The 16,838-nt window shown below is 37.4% G+C and overlaps 2 protein-coding genes across 3 annotated transcripts in view; one reads left to right on the top strand and one right to left on the bottom strand.

Moving 5' to 3' along the window:
• Positions 1-4,349, top strand: part of map1ab (microtubule-associated protein 1Ab) — a 42,769-nt gene extending 38,420 nt beyond the window's left edge. For both annotated transcript variants that reach the window (XM_053631121.1, XM_053631122.1), the window contains 2 exons: positions 43-272; positions 437-4,349. In XM_053631121.1, the coding sequence (XP_053487096.1) occupies positions 43-272; positions 437-592 (386 nt within the window). In that variant the 3' untranslated portion in view covers positions 593-4,349. The remainder of the gene's footprint in view (positions 1-42; positions 273-436) is intronic.
• Positions 4,350-6,484: 2,135 nt separating this feature from the next.
• The window catches only part of ppip5k1b (diphosphoinositol pentakisphosphate kinase 1b), a 34,847-nt gene continuing 24,493 nt past the window's right edge, over positions 6,485-16,838 (bottom strand). Inside the window, exons 28-31 of the mRNA XM_053631120.1 lie at positions 16,376-16,438; positions 10,469-10,606; positions 10,140-10,256; positions 6,485-7,584 (exon numbers count right to left, since the gene is read on the bottom strand). Of these exons, the coding sequence (XP_053487095.1) occupies positions 10,162-10,256; positions 10,469-10,606; positions 16,376-16,438 (296 nt within the window). The 3' untranslated portion in view covers positions 6,485-7,584; positions 10,140-10,161. The remainder of the gene's footprint in view (positions 7,585-10,139; positions 10,257-10,468; positions 10,607-16,375; positions 16,439-16,838) is intronic.

Here is a 16,838-nt window from a genome sequence, read left to right as displayed (position 1 = left end):
GCTAGACATGAAATTGTAAGTTTTTTATGATTGGCCCTTTAGGTTCAAACCAGAAGTCTACCTCTGGAGCTTCCCCTGGACCACCTTTCTATGTTGACCTTGCCTACATTCCAAATCACTGCAGTGCTAAAAATGTAGACCAAGAATTTTTCAAACGGGTGCGTGCTGCTTACTATGTAGTGAGTGGAAATGACCCAGGCAGTGGAGAACCAAGTCGTGGAGTACTGGATGCGCTGCTTGAAGGCAAAGCACAGTGGGGAACCAATCTGCAGGTACACAACCAATATGAAATTTTGTCATATTTCTTCATCACTGTTAAAACTAGAGACTGCAGCCAGATAAAGCTATAAAAGTTATCATTTTAAACTGAACTACTGAACTCATTTATAAAGTAAATATTTTTCATTTACCAATAACTTAATTGCCCTCTCAATAGGTCACACTGATCCCTACCCATGACACAGAAGTGACCCGTGACTGGTACCAGCAGACTCACAAGAAGCAACAGGATCTGAATATAATGGTCTTGGCCAGCAGTAGTACAGTTGTTATGCAAGATGAGTCTTTCCCTGCCTGCAAAATAGAATTTTAGGCATGCTTTACATTTAGGGAAACATCATTTTGCATTATTAATTAAGACTAATTAAGAGTGTATTCCTTACCACACACAGCATTGCATCCCACTGACTGCCATTTATATCTTAGCCTGCAACAGCAGCAGATCCTTGTGCTCCAAGGTCTTACCAATAATCTTTGGTTTAGAATCCTGACTTATGTTATGTGCTATTTCATTGGGCTTGCAAGACCTACGCAAAGACTGTGAGGTTAATTTAATAGAGGTTGTGGCAAAAGTCTTCAGTTTGTTGTATATTTAGTTTATTCCCATATTCCCAATTATAATATTTTAGAGACATGCTTACATTCAGATGCCCTAAATATGAATTTGAAGCACAAAATACCCTCTGTATTTTATTAGTATATTACATCAATCCACAACTAACTTCATTATCCAAGTTAACAGTTATTGTAACATTAATCTGGAACGGAAATAGGATCCTGTAAGGGTAATTTGTCTGCAGAAATCTAATAACCCCCTTTCAGACAGCAAAACTGAGAAAAGGTCTGAGTAAAGTACCAAGGGAGTATATGTAGAAGTTTCAATATAAATGACTTAAATCATGCTGTTCTGAAAATGCAAATACTCTGCACATACCAGCAAAAACAAGCTAGCAACCAACCAACAAACAAGCAAACAAAAATGTAAAGCATATGCAAGTGCCAAATCTAAATTCTATATTACAGCTAACAGACTCTGTTAAAAGTATTCTGTGAGATGAATCCACAATTTTGTGTTGCTCTTAATTTGTGACCAGGGGGTTGTAGATGTATTATATTCGTGCCTTTATGGATATGGCACTGTAGAAGACCAGCAGCTTTGCGGTATTTGTCTGACTTGTTTGTACCTGTTGTGGCTGATGTAAAAAAAAAGAAAAAGAATCAAGAAAATCTGTTAAGAATTGAAATCAATTAACAGTGTAAAAGGGTTATACATTGGTTTTAGTTTAATTAGTGCATGATGCCAGAGCAGCTTAGGTTTCTTTTAAGAAAGTGCAGTATTTTAAGGGTTTTGCTTTTATAATTTCATTATTCTTTTTGTATTCCCTGATTTTACATAAGAATGACTTGTGATAAGGTCTATGATATATTATTTGCCAATTTTATACCTTTCAAGAGATAAGGTTTTGAGTTCAGGAGTATCTTTGTATGGTTCAGTACAATGTTCTGATTCTGATCATCCTTTTAAGGCAACAGTTACACATTGTTTAAAGCCAGAAATAATAATTAGCTTTGGTTTGAATGGAGGTGACCGTGGTTTATGTAGCAGTACACGTGACTGTAAATGTTGGCTTGCATAAGAAGTGAGCACTGTTTCACCTATACATTGTAGAAATGGATAGCATGGGCCCCTGTTGTGTGCCTTCTGCATTAACCATTTAGAGACAGAATAAGGGTTTACAGAAAAATGCAGAAACACTTTAAATCACATGGAAAATGAACAGCACTTTGGAACATTAGCCAGATTTTGATGAGGAGGGATTAAAAGTCCGTAGTAGCCTTATACCAGATGCACAGTGACACATAATGGACTGTCCTATTCTAAAGTGTATTCCAAACAATGCAAAATTATACAAATCAAATAATTATTTTACACAGAGAAAAACAGCATTTTTTTATGTGGAAAAAAAAAGAGCCATTAGAAGAAAGGAGTATGGGTAGATAAAATGCATGTAAATATTTACATAAATGACATTGGGGTTATTAGGTTATTTTAATTAAATAGAACTATTTATTAATGAGAAATGAGGCACTTCTAATATTTACTGAAGCTTGAATATAACATAGTTGACTGAATCTAGTATGGTATCCTAAATGTATGATCATGTATAATTGTCTGTCTGTTATACAATAGGTTTAAAGGCCAGTCTGTGTACATACATTCAGTGAATGAGTTGGAAGTCGTGGATTGAGTACAAATAATCTGAAAATCCCTGGCGCAACATGACTAATATAAATTGTTTGAATTAAGTTAATTTTACTTATATTTATTTGACAGCTTCAGTATTACCTTAGTATTTAGCTTACTGTTTTGTTGATGTGATTATGATGTTTAATTTTCTAAAACACAACACAAATGTCTCTGCGTCTATATGTTAATGTATATGTTAAAGTAAGCGCTTTTATGGTCTGTTGATTTTTAAATTTGTAAAAAAACAACAACAAACAAACACAAAACAACAAGCTAGTGTTTTATTCATATTTACTGTTGTGTTTGCAGAACAGACTGAGATTAAGTCAGGGACTGTGTATGAAAGATTTAAGTCCTAATTCCTGTGACAAACAATTTGCTGCAATTTTATTATAAGCTTTTAAATCCCTTTGAACTTTTTATGGTTATTTTTATGCTGAAACAAAGCCAAGCTTACACTACAGCACCCCGGGATGTTAAAATGAACAAATAAGTTCATGTCTTAATTGTTTATTTCAGACATGTATGAATCAGTATTATGGAATGCAGTTGACACTGTATTTTGTTTCAAGGTCAGTTAATTTTTTTATGGAAATTGATTAGGCATTATATTATTATTATTATTATTATTATTATTATTATTATTTTCAGGCATAGTGTCATTGTGTTCCTGGAAGGTTAATGCTCAGAGTCCAAAGCAATGAAATTACCTCTGGTCCTGTCGACCTCATAAATGACATGAGCCTAAATGACTGAAACTGCTCTCTAATCCTAACATAAATATACAACTATACACCAAGGACAATATGTATTTTTGATAGGTGAACTGTACTAAAAATGGGATTGTGTACTGTATGTTCATAGGTATGGATATATTTTAATATTTGGCCTTAGGAACAAGTACTGTCTGGTCTTGTTGATTATGTGTGACTGCTGTGCACAGAACTCTGTGCAATGTATGCACTAACTTCATATTATTGAATGTATATGTTGCTTTGATGGATGCTGCTTGAACAAAACAAAGAGCTAGCAAATATGCATATGGTACAGTGAACTCTGAGTGAAATGGTGAAAAGACTGTGATAAGTTTATATGTAAAAACACAACTGTAGACTAATTCAGATTTCAGTAATGATGCATTACTCTCTCCGTACCAGAAGACTGAAAATCACACAAACTACAGTTGCGAGGTTTTCTTCTCCTGAATGACTTGAATTCTACACAACAAAATCTAAAGAGCAGTGCAACCTCTCTGCTTACATACACTTGTATACACCAATCAAAATAACAAATGGCTACAAACTTACTCTTGTCTAGCATTTTCATTTTGGAACATTATAGCATCAGTGGAATTTTACTTTGCAATAAGCAAGAACAGACTTCAGAAATGAGGTCCCTCTTTTGGTTCAGTTCCATACTCCTGAGTCCATTCTCCAAAATGAATGGCTTTATCTGCCCTTAAATCATGCCAACGCATCAATTTCTGCATGTGATCTTATTAGTTATAATCCTGAATGTACTTCTTTAATAACTAAAACAAGAACACTATTTTAAAAGGTATATTTGAACAAGCTAATTGTCTTAATAGTACTGAAATATGCATATTATTGGGCTTTGCTTCTGTTTGCCCTAAGATGTTGTTGAGAAGATGCTGTGATAGTTCCTGTTTTTTGCTGCTGTATGTGTCTTAATTCCGTTCCTCTTTAGTGCAGTATAACAAATGAGCGCTTTCAAATCCAAACACAAACTTAGATTTCTGCTTACTGTAAACCGGAACCATTCTAGTCATCATGAATAATAATAATAAAAAAACCTTAAATTCTGTCATCTAAGTGTCATCTTTGTTTTCACACACAATTGTCAGATCATTTAAGAATCTAGATAATACATGCTGGCTACACACACACACACACACACACACACACACACACACATATACACTAGAATTGGCCTTGCTGTGCCAATACTTTCAGAGGGGACTACAGTGCCCGCCACTAATATTGGCACCCTTGGTAAATATGAGCAAAGAAGGCTGTGAAAAATGGTCTTCATTGTTTAACCTTTTGATATTTTTTCCAGAAAACTCACAAAAATACTCCACTCTCATGGATATCAAACAAAACAGGTTTATCAAAACAGAAAATCTCTGTTAAATATAGGTGTGCAACAATTATTGGCACCCTTTTAGTCAATACTTTGTCCTACCTCCCTTTGCCAAGATAACAGCTCTGAGTCTTCGCCTGAAATGCCTGATGAGGTTGGAGAATACATGGCAAGGGATCTGAGACCATTCCTCCATACAGCATCTCTCCAGATCCTTCAAATTTTGAGGTCCACGCTGGTGGACTCTCCAGTTCACCCCACAGGTTGTCTATGGGGATTGGGGATTGGAATGGCCATGCCAGGACCTTGATTTTGTGGTCAGTAAACCATTTTTGTGTTGATTTTGATGTATGTTTTGGATCATCGTCCTGCTGGAAGATCCAACCACAGCCCATTTTAAGCTTTCTGGCAGAGGAAGTCAGGTTTTTATTTAATATCTGTTGATATCTGATAGAGTCCATGATGCCATGTATCCTAACAAAATTTCCAGGTCCTGTGGCAGAAAAACAGCCCCAAAACATTAAAGAGCCACCACCATATTTAACCGTGGGCATGAGGTACTTTTCCATATGGCATATGGCTGTGTGGGCTAAAACCACCTCTGGTGTTGATTGCCAAAAAGCTCTATTTTGGTTTTATCTGACCATAGAACCTGATATCATTTGAAGTTCCAGTAGTGTCTGGCAAACTGAAGACACTTGAGTTTGTTTTTGGATGAGAGTACAGGCTTTTTTCTTGCAATCCTTCCAAAGAACTTGTGGTGACGTAGGTGACTTCAGATTATAATTTTGGAGATTTTCTGACCCCAAGACGCAGCTAACTTTTGCAATTCTCCAGCTTTGATCCTTGAAGATTTTTTGGCCACTCAAACCATCCTCTTCACAGTGAGTTGTGGCAATATAGACACATGCCCAATTCCATGTTGATTAATAACATTTCCAGTTGACTGGAACTTCTTAATTATTGCCCTGATGGTGGAAATTGGCATTTTAAATGCCTTTGCTATAATCTTACAGCCACCATAAAGCTCAACAACCTTTTGCCACACATCATAGCTATATTCTTTGGTCTTACCCATTGTTATGAATGACTAAGGGAATTTGGCCTGTGTGTTACCTCATATTTATACCCCTGTGACTTCTTTGCTCATATTTAACAAGGGTGCCAATATTAGTGGAGGGCACTGTGTATATATAGTTAGTTAGTTAACAGCTGTTAAATGAGCTGACTGTGAGAGAACGGTCAACTCCAAATAAACTCCAAAGAAACAAGGTAAAACAATCTTTAGTCAACACATAGATATCTAGCTTCTAATTATACAGCCAGTATATAATGCAGTAAATGGCCGAAAGAAAATTTGCCGTTACACTGAAAAGAGAATCGTTTTTTAATTACTCTTTTTAATTTGGGACACATTGTAGACATCCTGAATGCCTGTGAGGAACACTCAGTGGCAATGACATCACCATTTGGCTTCCTGTTTAAGCCTGGCTGAGACTTGTCCTGAATAAATCCTCTCTTTGTCTCTGTCTGTCTCCTATGTTACACGGCCGCTAGTTCAGCCAAGCTTTCACAGAAGTCAATGGGCATCAGGACCCATCACCATAGTAACGCAACACAGCTAAGGACAAAGCATGAGTCATCACAGTGTTCAATGCTCCATGAATAAAAACCGTGAGACTTTAGTTTTACCTTCAGAACTGTATTATTAAACTTGTCAAGGTTAGCGTCATAAATAATGGAATACTGTTATTTTATTATGACAGTGCCAGTTTGTTGTTTATTTATAATACCCCAATTTCTTAATAACTCAAAATATAATGATGATCTTTTATTCATATATAAAGCCACAAAAAGTTATACACAATTTTATTAATATTGAAATCTCTAAAATTAAATAGTTCAAAGATTTAGAATAAAAAACCTCCTAGTCAGAGACAGCAGATCATAAACATTCTTAAGCAGGACACTACCAGAGTATGTAGAGGTAAAAATCAGTACTGGCTGAGAAGTTGAGTGAAAAAACAAACACTTATAATACTTAAAATAAGGCACTACTGTTGACAAAATACATTTTCAAATATTATCATTATTATACATCACGTCATACAAATAATTCGATTTCATTCAAGTCTTCCTCTCATTATAACAAGTTACATTATGAAATTCATGCTAAAAAACAAAAACAAACAAAAAAAGATCTCCAATAATAAAATGACACATCTTACAACACAAAATCAGTCATTAAAAAACATGTGCTTGATCATCTGGCTGCAGGATAATTACTTTCATTTTTCATTCATTTCATGTGTTCATTGGCACAGTGACTCAGCTGTATGTGCATGCTAGAGGAGTTAACATCACCAGTGAACACACCACTGTTATCTGATTGGTCTACCTGCATCTCTTAGGCATTGCCTGACACTGAGTGACATTACGTTGTCCAATGAAATTGCTTGGCTATAAGAAGACGTGGCAACTGCAATCAGCTGAGAGAACAGACAATTACTAGTGTGTATTCTTATCATCACACAGCTCAGTACAAGCTATAATTAAATATCACTCCTGCAGATCACAGAGGTATAAAAGTGCAACTAATTGCTGGATTCAGTGTTCTGCTGATTTTCTGGAGCTCTGCATAACTAGACAGCTGCATAACTGGACAAAATACAGTAAGTGCAAAAGATAGTAGATGAGCAAGTGGAGTCTCGGTGGTGGTATATGGCAGAAGCTACACCTCAAAATGGTGTCCTCAGATTAGCACCAGCCACCTGTTGTACTCCAAAGCAAAGTATAAAGCTGATCTCAGATCAGAATAAATAAGCAATATGAGGATCAGTGTAGCTGCACAGTGTGCGGTCTGGAGGTTTACTAGACGCTGAGGCGCTGAGGTCCTGACACTGACTGAGCTGATGGTCATAAACTGGAGACAGTGATGGATAGAGTGCTGGCATCTTCAGACAGACAGACAGACAGACAGAGGCATAATCAGTTGCTAAAGCACATGTGATACAAGATGTCCTAGGAAAAGCCCTGGTTTAGCAAACAGTAGACTCAAAAATCAGAAATGTAGATTTTGCTGAACAGTCTGGCCCTTTTTTTTCCATAAATGTAGCCAAGACCCACCTATTTTAGCAGGAAGTGGTCGTTTAACTGACACTGTAAAGGACCAACTATGCTTACCAGCCAATAGCTATTTCAAACTAAAAATTAGTTTTCCTGTCAGAAACTGGGGTATGTAAGAGTGAAAAGTCAATCAGATGACAAAAGCCTGTGACCAGCAAGGTGTAGAATTAATTTTAGATGCCATGTGAGCCAGGGCATCCAAGGATGAGATACTACAGTACAAGCAATTAATTTAATTTTTAAGTTTGCTCAAGAAGGCAAATCAACCCTACATTCATGTGACAAAATAAGTACGCCCCATGGAAATTGTTGGCTTTTTTGACATTTGTTACTCTTTTAAAAACAGTGCCTATTAATAAAGGTCATAGACTCAATAAAGTGACACATGAAATTGACATTTTGTAGTAATTTTCACAATTTAAAATGAACCAAAAACAGATCAGTCAAATGGACAAAGTAAGTACACCCCTGCATTTATCACACCTTCAAATCCATAAAATTAGAATCAGGTGTTCAAGATTGGGTGCCAGTGATTAGAACCTGCTTAGGGAGTGCAGGTGTTATTTAAACTGCTCACATCTAGTGTTCCCTTTGCTATTGAGGTCTGTGGTGTCATCATGCCAAGATCTAAAGAGTTCTGTAAGGCCTTCAGAAAAGAGGTTGTGTATGCCTACGAGTCTGGCAAGGGATTTAAAAAGATCTCCAAATTATTTGAAATACATCAATCCACTGTTAGGAAAATAATCTACAAATGACGCAGATTTCAAACGACTGCCAATTTGTCCAGGACTGGTGGTCCCAGCAAATTCAGCCCAAGAGCAGACCATCTGATGCATAAAGAAGTCTCCAAGAACCCCAAAATTTCAACACAGGATCTGCTAGTAAGTCTCACAACTGTTGATGCATGCTTCTACAATTAGAAAGAGATTGCACAAATTTAACCTGCATGGGAGGTGTCCCAGGAAAAAGCCTTTGCCTTTATGCTCCTTGGAAAAATGTAGTCTTGCAAAGAACAGGCCTTTTGGAATAATGTGTTTTGGACAGACGAAACAAAGCGAGTTGTTTGGTCACAGTAACAGCAGACATGGTTGGTGCAGACCAAAGACAGCTTTTCAGGAAACACCTCATAACTGTGAAGCATGGTGGTGGAAATGTAATGGTTTGGGGTATTTTTAGCTGCCTCAGAGAACGAACAGCTTGCATTCATTGATTCTATAAATCAACGATTGAACTATGAAATCTGCATCATATCAAAGAGTGCTTGAAGATAATGTGAGGCCATCTGTCCAAAAGTTGAAATTGAACTGAAAGTGGACCTTTCAACAGGATCCTAAACACACTAGCAACTCCACCAAGGAATGGTTCAAAAAGAAGAAATGGAGGGTTATGGAATGGCCAAGTCAAAGCCTGATTTGAATCCCATTGAAGTGTTGTTTGAGGGTTTTCTTGCATGTATTGCCCATTTCAAATCCCCCCACATCTTGCAACTGAAACTGTATCCACCACGCTTGCTGGACAATTATACAAAACGCCTACAAGACGTTTTTTTTTCTGCTAAAGGGGACAATACTAGCTTCTGAGGCCAAGGGTGTACTTATTTTTTCCCCATAGACGAATATCACATCTATTGATATTTCTGTTGAATAAATGACTGAAAAAGCTAATTTTCATTGTAGTTTTGTTCAAGTATATCAACTTTATTAATAGGTACTGTTTCAAAGAGGATCAAATGTTTGCTTGTCCAAATATGTCAAAAAAGCCAACAATTTCCATGGGGTGTACTTATATTTTCACATGAATGTATTTTCTTTTAATCTTTTCTTATTTACTGTATTGGCCTAGAAAGAAAAGCAAGTTATGCAGTGACAGGTAAAACAACAACACTATTTTAAACTGTAGGACATGTGTGTCCTAAAGCATGTACCTAGTCTGACTCAAACAAAATGCACACAATAAATGAGTTATCAAAACTATATAACAATATTACAATTACTATAGGCAACCTACGTTTCCGGTGAGGGGAAATGCTCAGAGCTGATATTCAAGCCAAGCTAAGATATATTATATTGCCAGAATAAATCACACCACCACTCACAAGACATTATGACACTTAAAGCTCAATATGAGGGTGGGATATAGTTAAGTAGAGTCAGCACTGAGCTTAATGGATGGGCTTAAAAGGAGACAGTGTGTCAAGAGCCTATGACAGTTTAAGGCCTGCACAGACTGGCATTTTTGTCTCTTGGTGGCAGACGCTCAAAAAAAATGCTGCATATTTTGGAGAGCTCTTGACTCCAGGTGGCTAGTGCGGATGGTGACATGATGGGGATGATGGACTGCTCCTGCAGTCCTGGAAAGCTACTATATTGAAGGAGATACTCACACTATAGAGAGTGGGCTAGCTGTTAGGGCAGTGGAAAAGAAAAAGAAGATCTAGCCAGCTCCTGACTCTCAGGCTCTGTGGAAGGTTGAATTTGAGAGTCAAACATTGCTCTCAGAGCTGGAAGGTACAAAAGCAGAAAGAGCACAAAGCTTGATTAGGTCCTTTAGGTTTATTTTCAGTTAAAACCTTTTTTAGAGCAAAAGCTTAGAATGAAAGGTCAGATGATTAAAGTTTTCAAAAGCAATATAGCAGGATATATAGAGTATAACTTCTGATTCCAAAAATTCCAAGCACAATATCCATGATTGCGGGCATGTACATCTACCTACTTTTCAGAGTCTTGGTGAGTGTCTCTCTCCGGCTTTCACACACTTTGTTGAGGAATTCATCCACCTGTTTCAGTGACAGAGAGTTGTGCAGGGTCTCCAGGGGGTATATAGATGGAACCATAGAGCAGCCTTCAAATCCTGAATCACACAAAATACGCCAAATTAAAAATCAATGTAAAAAAGGTCTTCTTCAATGTCTAGTGCAAACATTTACAAAACATAAAAGAGAGCTACAGTAATACAGTCTTGCCAACAATCTTGCCCCAAACAACAAACCTCCAATAACCTGGCAACAAAACAAAACCCTTGGAATATAAAAGAGATGCATCTGTCTGCTCCCAAATCTCCTAATACCAAGGCCAATTCCAGAATTTCCACACTAATTTGCATGTGTTTGTATACTGACGACACCCCACATTTAACACCTTGCATCATAAATCACTGAGCCTTATAGCTACCGAATAACCACAGGGCTCTGAGCACTGCTGGAATGAGTAATGCACCAATTTAACTTAGTTGAAATGGTTATAACTCTGAACACTCCCCACAGTATTCAGTCACTGTAGAGTACTGTGCAAAAGTCTTAGGCACATGCAAAGAAATGCCGTACAGCAAAGATGCCTTCAAAAGTAAAGAAATTAAATTTTTCTACATTAAAAAAAATACTATAAAGTGCAGTAATAAATGAAAGTCACTATTTAGTAAGACATCCCTTACTAAAGACAAAAAAAAAAAAAAGGAAAAAAAAAAAGAAAAAAGTAGTCTCAGGAACTCAGGTAAGTTTTATTGAGCATCTTGCAGAACCACCCACAGTTCTTTTGGAGATTTTGACTGTCGCCCTTGCTTCTTATTTTTCCAGCAAATCCCAGGAGCCTTCATTATGTTTTTCTGCCTGAAAAGTATTCCGTTACATAATATGCTGCTTTCTTTACTGACATGCAAACATTTTTCTGTAACATTTAATTTTTGTGATGGAAAACTAATGTTTGGAAATATAAAATGCTTTTGTACTGATTCTATAATGTAGAAGTCATAAAATAAAAAAATCTATAATAAAGTTTGTACAAAAAAAAAAAAAAATGGTGTAGAGGTCTGCAGGGGTCGATGGAGTCAGACTGTACCTACTGCTTTAAGCGATGCTTGTGTATTGAAAGTTGTGTTGAACTATTTCAATTGCTTTTGTTTGATTTGTCAGCTATTTGCAATGGAAAGTCTGTAAAATTTGACAATAACCCTGATTTGCAATGGAGGTTGAATAATTTTGATTGCAAGTGTATTTTGGAGGTTTCATTCTGTTTAATTCAGAACCAAGAGCAAGACATACTAAATAGTCTGTCTAGAATGCAATCTTGCATGTCGAAGAATGAGCACATTGGATATATTAAGGACGTTTCATCCTTTTTCACTCTTCTCACAAGCATCTTGGCTTACACATCAATTGCAGCTGAGAGAATCAATATATTAGAATATACAATTCTCGGTTCATTTACAGAAAGCCAGACGATGGAGAGGTGAGTGGAAAATAGATGGAGGGAACATGACAAGCTGAAAATTAATGAGAGGGAGAAAGAGATGGTTCTGGAAGGTAAACAGTCCTAAGTGAGCAAATATAAGGGGTTTTCATGTTATCGGTGGCCCTGCCTGCTTTAAAAGCACTAACTGAAAATAAAATAGAAGACAAAAAGGTTCCAATTTGTTTAGAATCCATTTTAAAAATCCAATTTCACTTCAAAACACTCTCAGGGGTCAGTCTATGTAGAGAGAAATGTACCCAATTAAAACAATGTAAGGTGAATTTAGTGGGTCTGGTGTTTGCCAGGATACAGCATCATTCAAGAGGTATAGAATGAAAGTCATTAATATTCCAGTTAATATTATATACTCACCAGCAACATTATTACCACCACCTGCACCCCAGCTGATTCTTGGCCAGGTTAACTCAAGTACAGGTCAAGGGCTTCAGTTCACAATAAACATAAGAAAAGGGGGAAAATGTGATCCTGTGACTTTGGCCATGCTGGGGCTAGGTGGGCTGGTTTGACTATTTCAAAAATTGCTGATCTCCTAAGATTTTTATGCACAACACTCGCTACAGTTTATGCAGAAGTAAAACATCACTTGAGACATTTCTCTGGTTGGCAACACCATGTTGATGAGAGAGATCAGATGAGAATGGCCAGACAGAACTGACAGGAAGGGTACAGCAACCCAAATAAATCAAAGAAATCTACAAGCATGGTAAGGAGCATAGCATCTCAAATTGCATAACGTTGAATTTTGCAGGTGGACTACAACAGCAGAAGAACACATCAGGTTCCACTCCTGTCAGCCAAGAACAGGAATCTGAGGCTCTGGTGGGCACAGACTGATCAAAAATAGATAGGTGAAGATTAGAAAAATGATGCCTGGTCTGGTGTATCTAGATTTCTGCTTTGAAATAGAGACATAGGGTCAGAATTTGGTGACACACTTGGACATTTAATACCAGTTAAGCATTATTTGAATGCCATAGCCTATCTGAGTATTGTTACTAACCATGGCATCATGGTGACTTCCAGTGCCATAATACAGCACATCTCAAACTGCTTAGATGAACATGACAGTGAGGTCAGTGTACTTCAGTAGCCTGAAATAGTAGTCACCAAAACTGAATCCAACAGAGCACCATTGGGATGTGGTAGAAGAGAAGATTTGCAGCTTAATGTGCAGCAGACAAATCTGCAGCAGTTATGTGATAGAATCATATCAACAGGAACAAGAATCTCAAAGACCTTGTAACCATGCCATGAAGAACTGAAGGTGGGGGTCCTACCCAGCTTTAGTATCGTTTTCCATCCATTTATTACATTAAGGAATAATCTTGTGCATTGAGTACAACCCATGTAACCTTCAAAGTACAGCATATATCCCATGTGATTTCATGTTCTACTTTGATACAGTCAAAATCAGATCAGCTGTACTCCTCACAGTGTGCATGGTTCACGACATTCTTTCATTATAAAGTGCCTTGGCAATGTTTTCTGTGCTAAAACTGGCCAAATCAACCAAAACATAACAGCTCCACTATAATGCCCAATCCCAACCCACACTTGCCATCCCCCTCACTTTATGCGACACATAACCATATGCTGTCTTCCCATCTGGATACTCTTGCACAAAACACCGCTAAGAAACAATGCTCAGAGAGCAGACAGCAAGTATGGAGCTGTAGTAGAAAAAGGGGTGGTTGAGTGGGTGGAGTTGTGCCCAGAAATCAGTCACATTGCTGTGAATGGGAGCCAGCAGGTGAACAGGAGGAGAGTAGCAATGATGGAAGTGGTGAGTGAGAATAGGATCAGCTGAGAGCTAACTCAGCAATTCAGCGACATGCTGCAGCTTCTCGGCACACTCTGAGAAGACGGAGGAAGAAAGGGGAAGCGTAGTGAGGAGGAAAGCAAGGGAAAATGATTATAGAAAAGGGAACACATAGGAAGGAGTGACAAAAGGGTTTCGATAAAGTAATGGTGGGCTTTTCCTCCTCTTTTCCCCTCAAGCAGGAGAAACTGTGAAGGACAGTGACTAATACAGAGGAGAAGCAGAGGCAATAGAGTGGATGAGGAAGATAAGTCTTGTTGTACAGCACACAGAACGTTTCGACTGTCTCAACTTTTCAGCTCAGTGAGTCAGCACGCAAGACAAATTACCAACTACAGCCAAGCATTTCCATACTAAAAGTAGAAGCATTGAAGCAGTGCATCCACTAATTCGCACTTCAAAGATAAAATTAAAAAAGGAATCCAGTATAATTAAAACCACCTAACCAGTGATCTTGTCGGAATGGGGCGTTAACGTTGATGAGAAGACTATTCATCTTGTCACTCTTCAGTGCACAATTTATATATGGCCTTTAAAGTATTAGGGTGTGGGCTGATCTGCATAGCAGCATAATGATTAAGCCGTGTTCAATCAATCGGACACAAGACATAACCTATAAAATAATGAGGGAATCCCTTCAATGCTGCTGCTTTAGCTGAACACTACATCTCAAATCCATTATGTTCACTCTGAGAAACACATAACGTGTTATAGTAAAAGACTTAGATAAGACTTGCTTTAACCAAACAAAATGTTTACAGCAGTTAACACTTTTTGCACGCATGCACCATGATACAAAGTCACAGGCTCATAAGAAATAACATCAAACACAAAACTAACTGATACTCAACTGTGCATTAAAATAAAACAATACATGTAGCACAACAAAATACAATGTTGGCTAAATTTGCTAGTTAACATCAGGTAGCATTGAATATAATTCAACTACTACTACTCCATTATGTGCATTTTAACATAACTAAACAGTATATAACTTTAATTAATCTTTCATGCATGCACACACTTAAAATAATGCTCCATGTCTGATCTTCAAATTTTAAAGTATTAGCCCATAGCCTATGAGCTGACACACAGCTCAGGACAGATTTATTTCCCTTAGGCTGATTCACTACTTTTTTTTTTTTTTTTAATAAAACTGCTGTCAAATTGATTGAAAGGTTGCCTTTAGCTCTTTCCACAAACTCTTTGAACTGCTGTGCACCTAGCAGATTCAGTATTCTACTAGTATTCAGTCTCTACTGAATCAGGCCTGACTAGAAACAAAAATATTTTCATATGAGACAATATAAATGATAATGATTGGGATGACTGATCACAGGGCTAACCCACAGAACAGGTATGAATTTTCTTCCTTCCTTTCTTTTTTTTTTTTTTTTTACCCCATTTTCTCCCAATTTGGTCCGTTCCCATCCACTAGCTATAAAGCTCCCTTATCACGCAACAGATACCAACTGGGGAGGGTGAAGGCGGGCATGTGCTTCCTCTGAGACACGTGAAGCCAGCCACTACCATCTTTTTAAACTGCTGCACACACTCTTGGACTCCTAGCTATAGATGGTTGTGACATCATCTGGATTCAAATTCATAATCATTTGATGATAGGCTGAAGGTTTTCAGTTTTGCTACATGTATGACTTTTGAAAACTGGACTTTACACCATTCCAGTAAAATAACAAAAGGTCCCCAAATACCAATAATCCAGAACTTTCCAAAGCTAGAGCTTCTATAAAACAAACAGATCCACTTTGTCAGATTTGGAACAGAAGGAAATAAATCAAACTGACAGAGCAGGCCTTAAAACTACTGAAAGTCTGCTTCTTATGCTAATAATATAAACAGATGTAGAGGAAAACATAACACGTTTGTGACCAGACATTATCCATAATGCATCTGTCTTCAAGACAAAATACTGTTTTTCAGGGTAATGCTGCAAGATTTCTTTCATCAGCTGTGAGGATATCAGCCACTATGTGTGAGGAGAGACAAGATCCACAGTACATCTTAGCAAAAACTGTGAAGACAGTTCATTAACCCTTGCCTTCATTATCAGCTTTATTATCAGCTTTAACTAATGACTGCTGTTCAGTATCTTGTTATATAATCACTACAGCAAGTCCAAAATGGAAACAGGAATTAACAGTGATCATTAATTCTAAAGCGCAGTGATGTTTTCTGTATGGCTTGAGCTTAACAGATAACACCAAGTACATGACAGAGCAAAACACAAATAAAAGATCATGAGATATATGCAAGAAAAGGACATGCACTTATCCACTGAAAAAGAAGGAAAAAGAAAGAAAGAAGGAATGAATGAGTCAGAAATGAATTAAACCCAGAAGTGTGATGCTGTAGGTGGTAAATCCAAATACAATGGGTGAGAACAGTTGTGAGAAGAAATAATGGAAAAAACAAAAATTCACAAAAATTGCAAATTAGGATCAAAATGCCAACAAATTACTAACTGTTATGTTGAAATGACCCCCAGGGGGCATGCACGTATCTAAACACATGGACTCCAAACAACATTCATACCATTAGTTGGATGCCTGGCATATGACACAGAAAACCTCTTTACAGCCGGCAATGAGAGCAACTCTGAGGAAATAAAAGAAGCAGTGTCACTCTGGTGCATTTGGATCTAGAAACCCAGAACTAACCAAATTGTGTGAGCAGAACCCCCAAACCCACTATCCAAAAGTAACAGCCTTACAAAATACATTTAAAAATCATATAAAACTTATATAACAAACAGTATCCCCACCCCTTCCATGGAGCAGAATGACAAGGCAGTATTTTGGGCATAATCTTAGTGGTCTAATATACTGCAGACCTGTGGCATAATCATACAGTGACACCCTGTGGACAAAATTCCTATTATACACAACACTGAGCCAATCTGCTAGCAATAAGATCCAATTCAGTTCCAAGATATTATCCATGCAGATAGTGCTAAACATATAGATGTTAAGTGGAAAAGACCAGGAAGTGAAGATGT

This window comes from Ictalurus furcatus, chromosome 8 (assembly GCF_023375685.1).
Source record: "Ictalurus furcatus strain D&B chromosome 8, Billie_1.0, whole genome shotgun sequence".
NCBI lineage: Eukaryota > Metazoa > Chordata > Actinopteri > Siluriformes > Ictaluridae > Ictalurus > Ictalurus furcatus.
The sequence above is the reverse complement of the archived record's forward strand: the minus strand, read 5'-3'. Positions and strand labels throughout refer to the sequence as shown.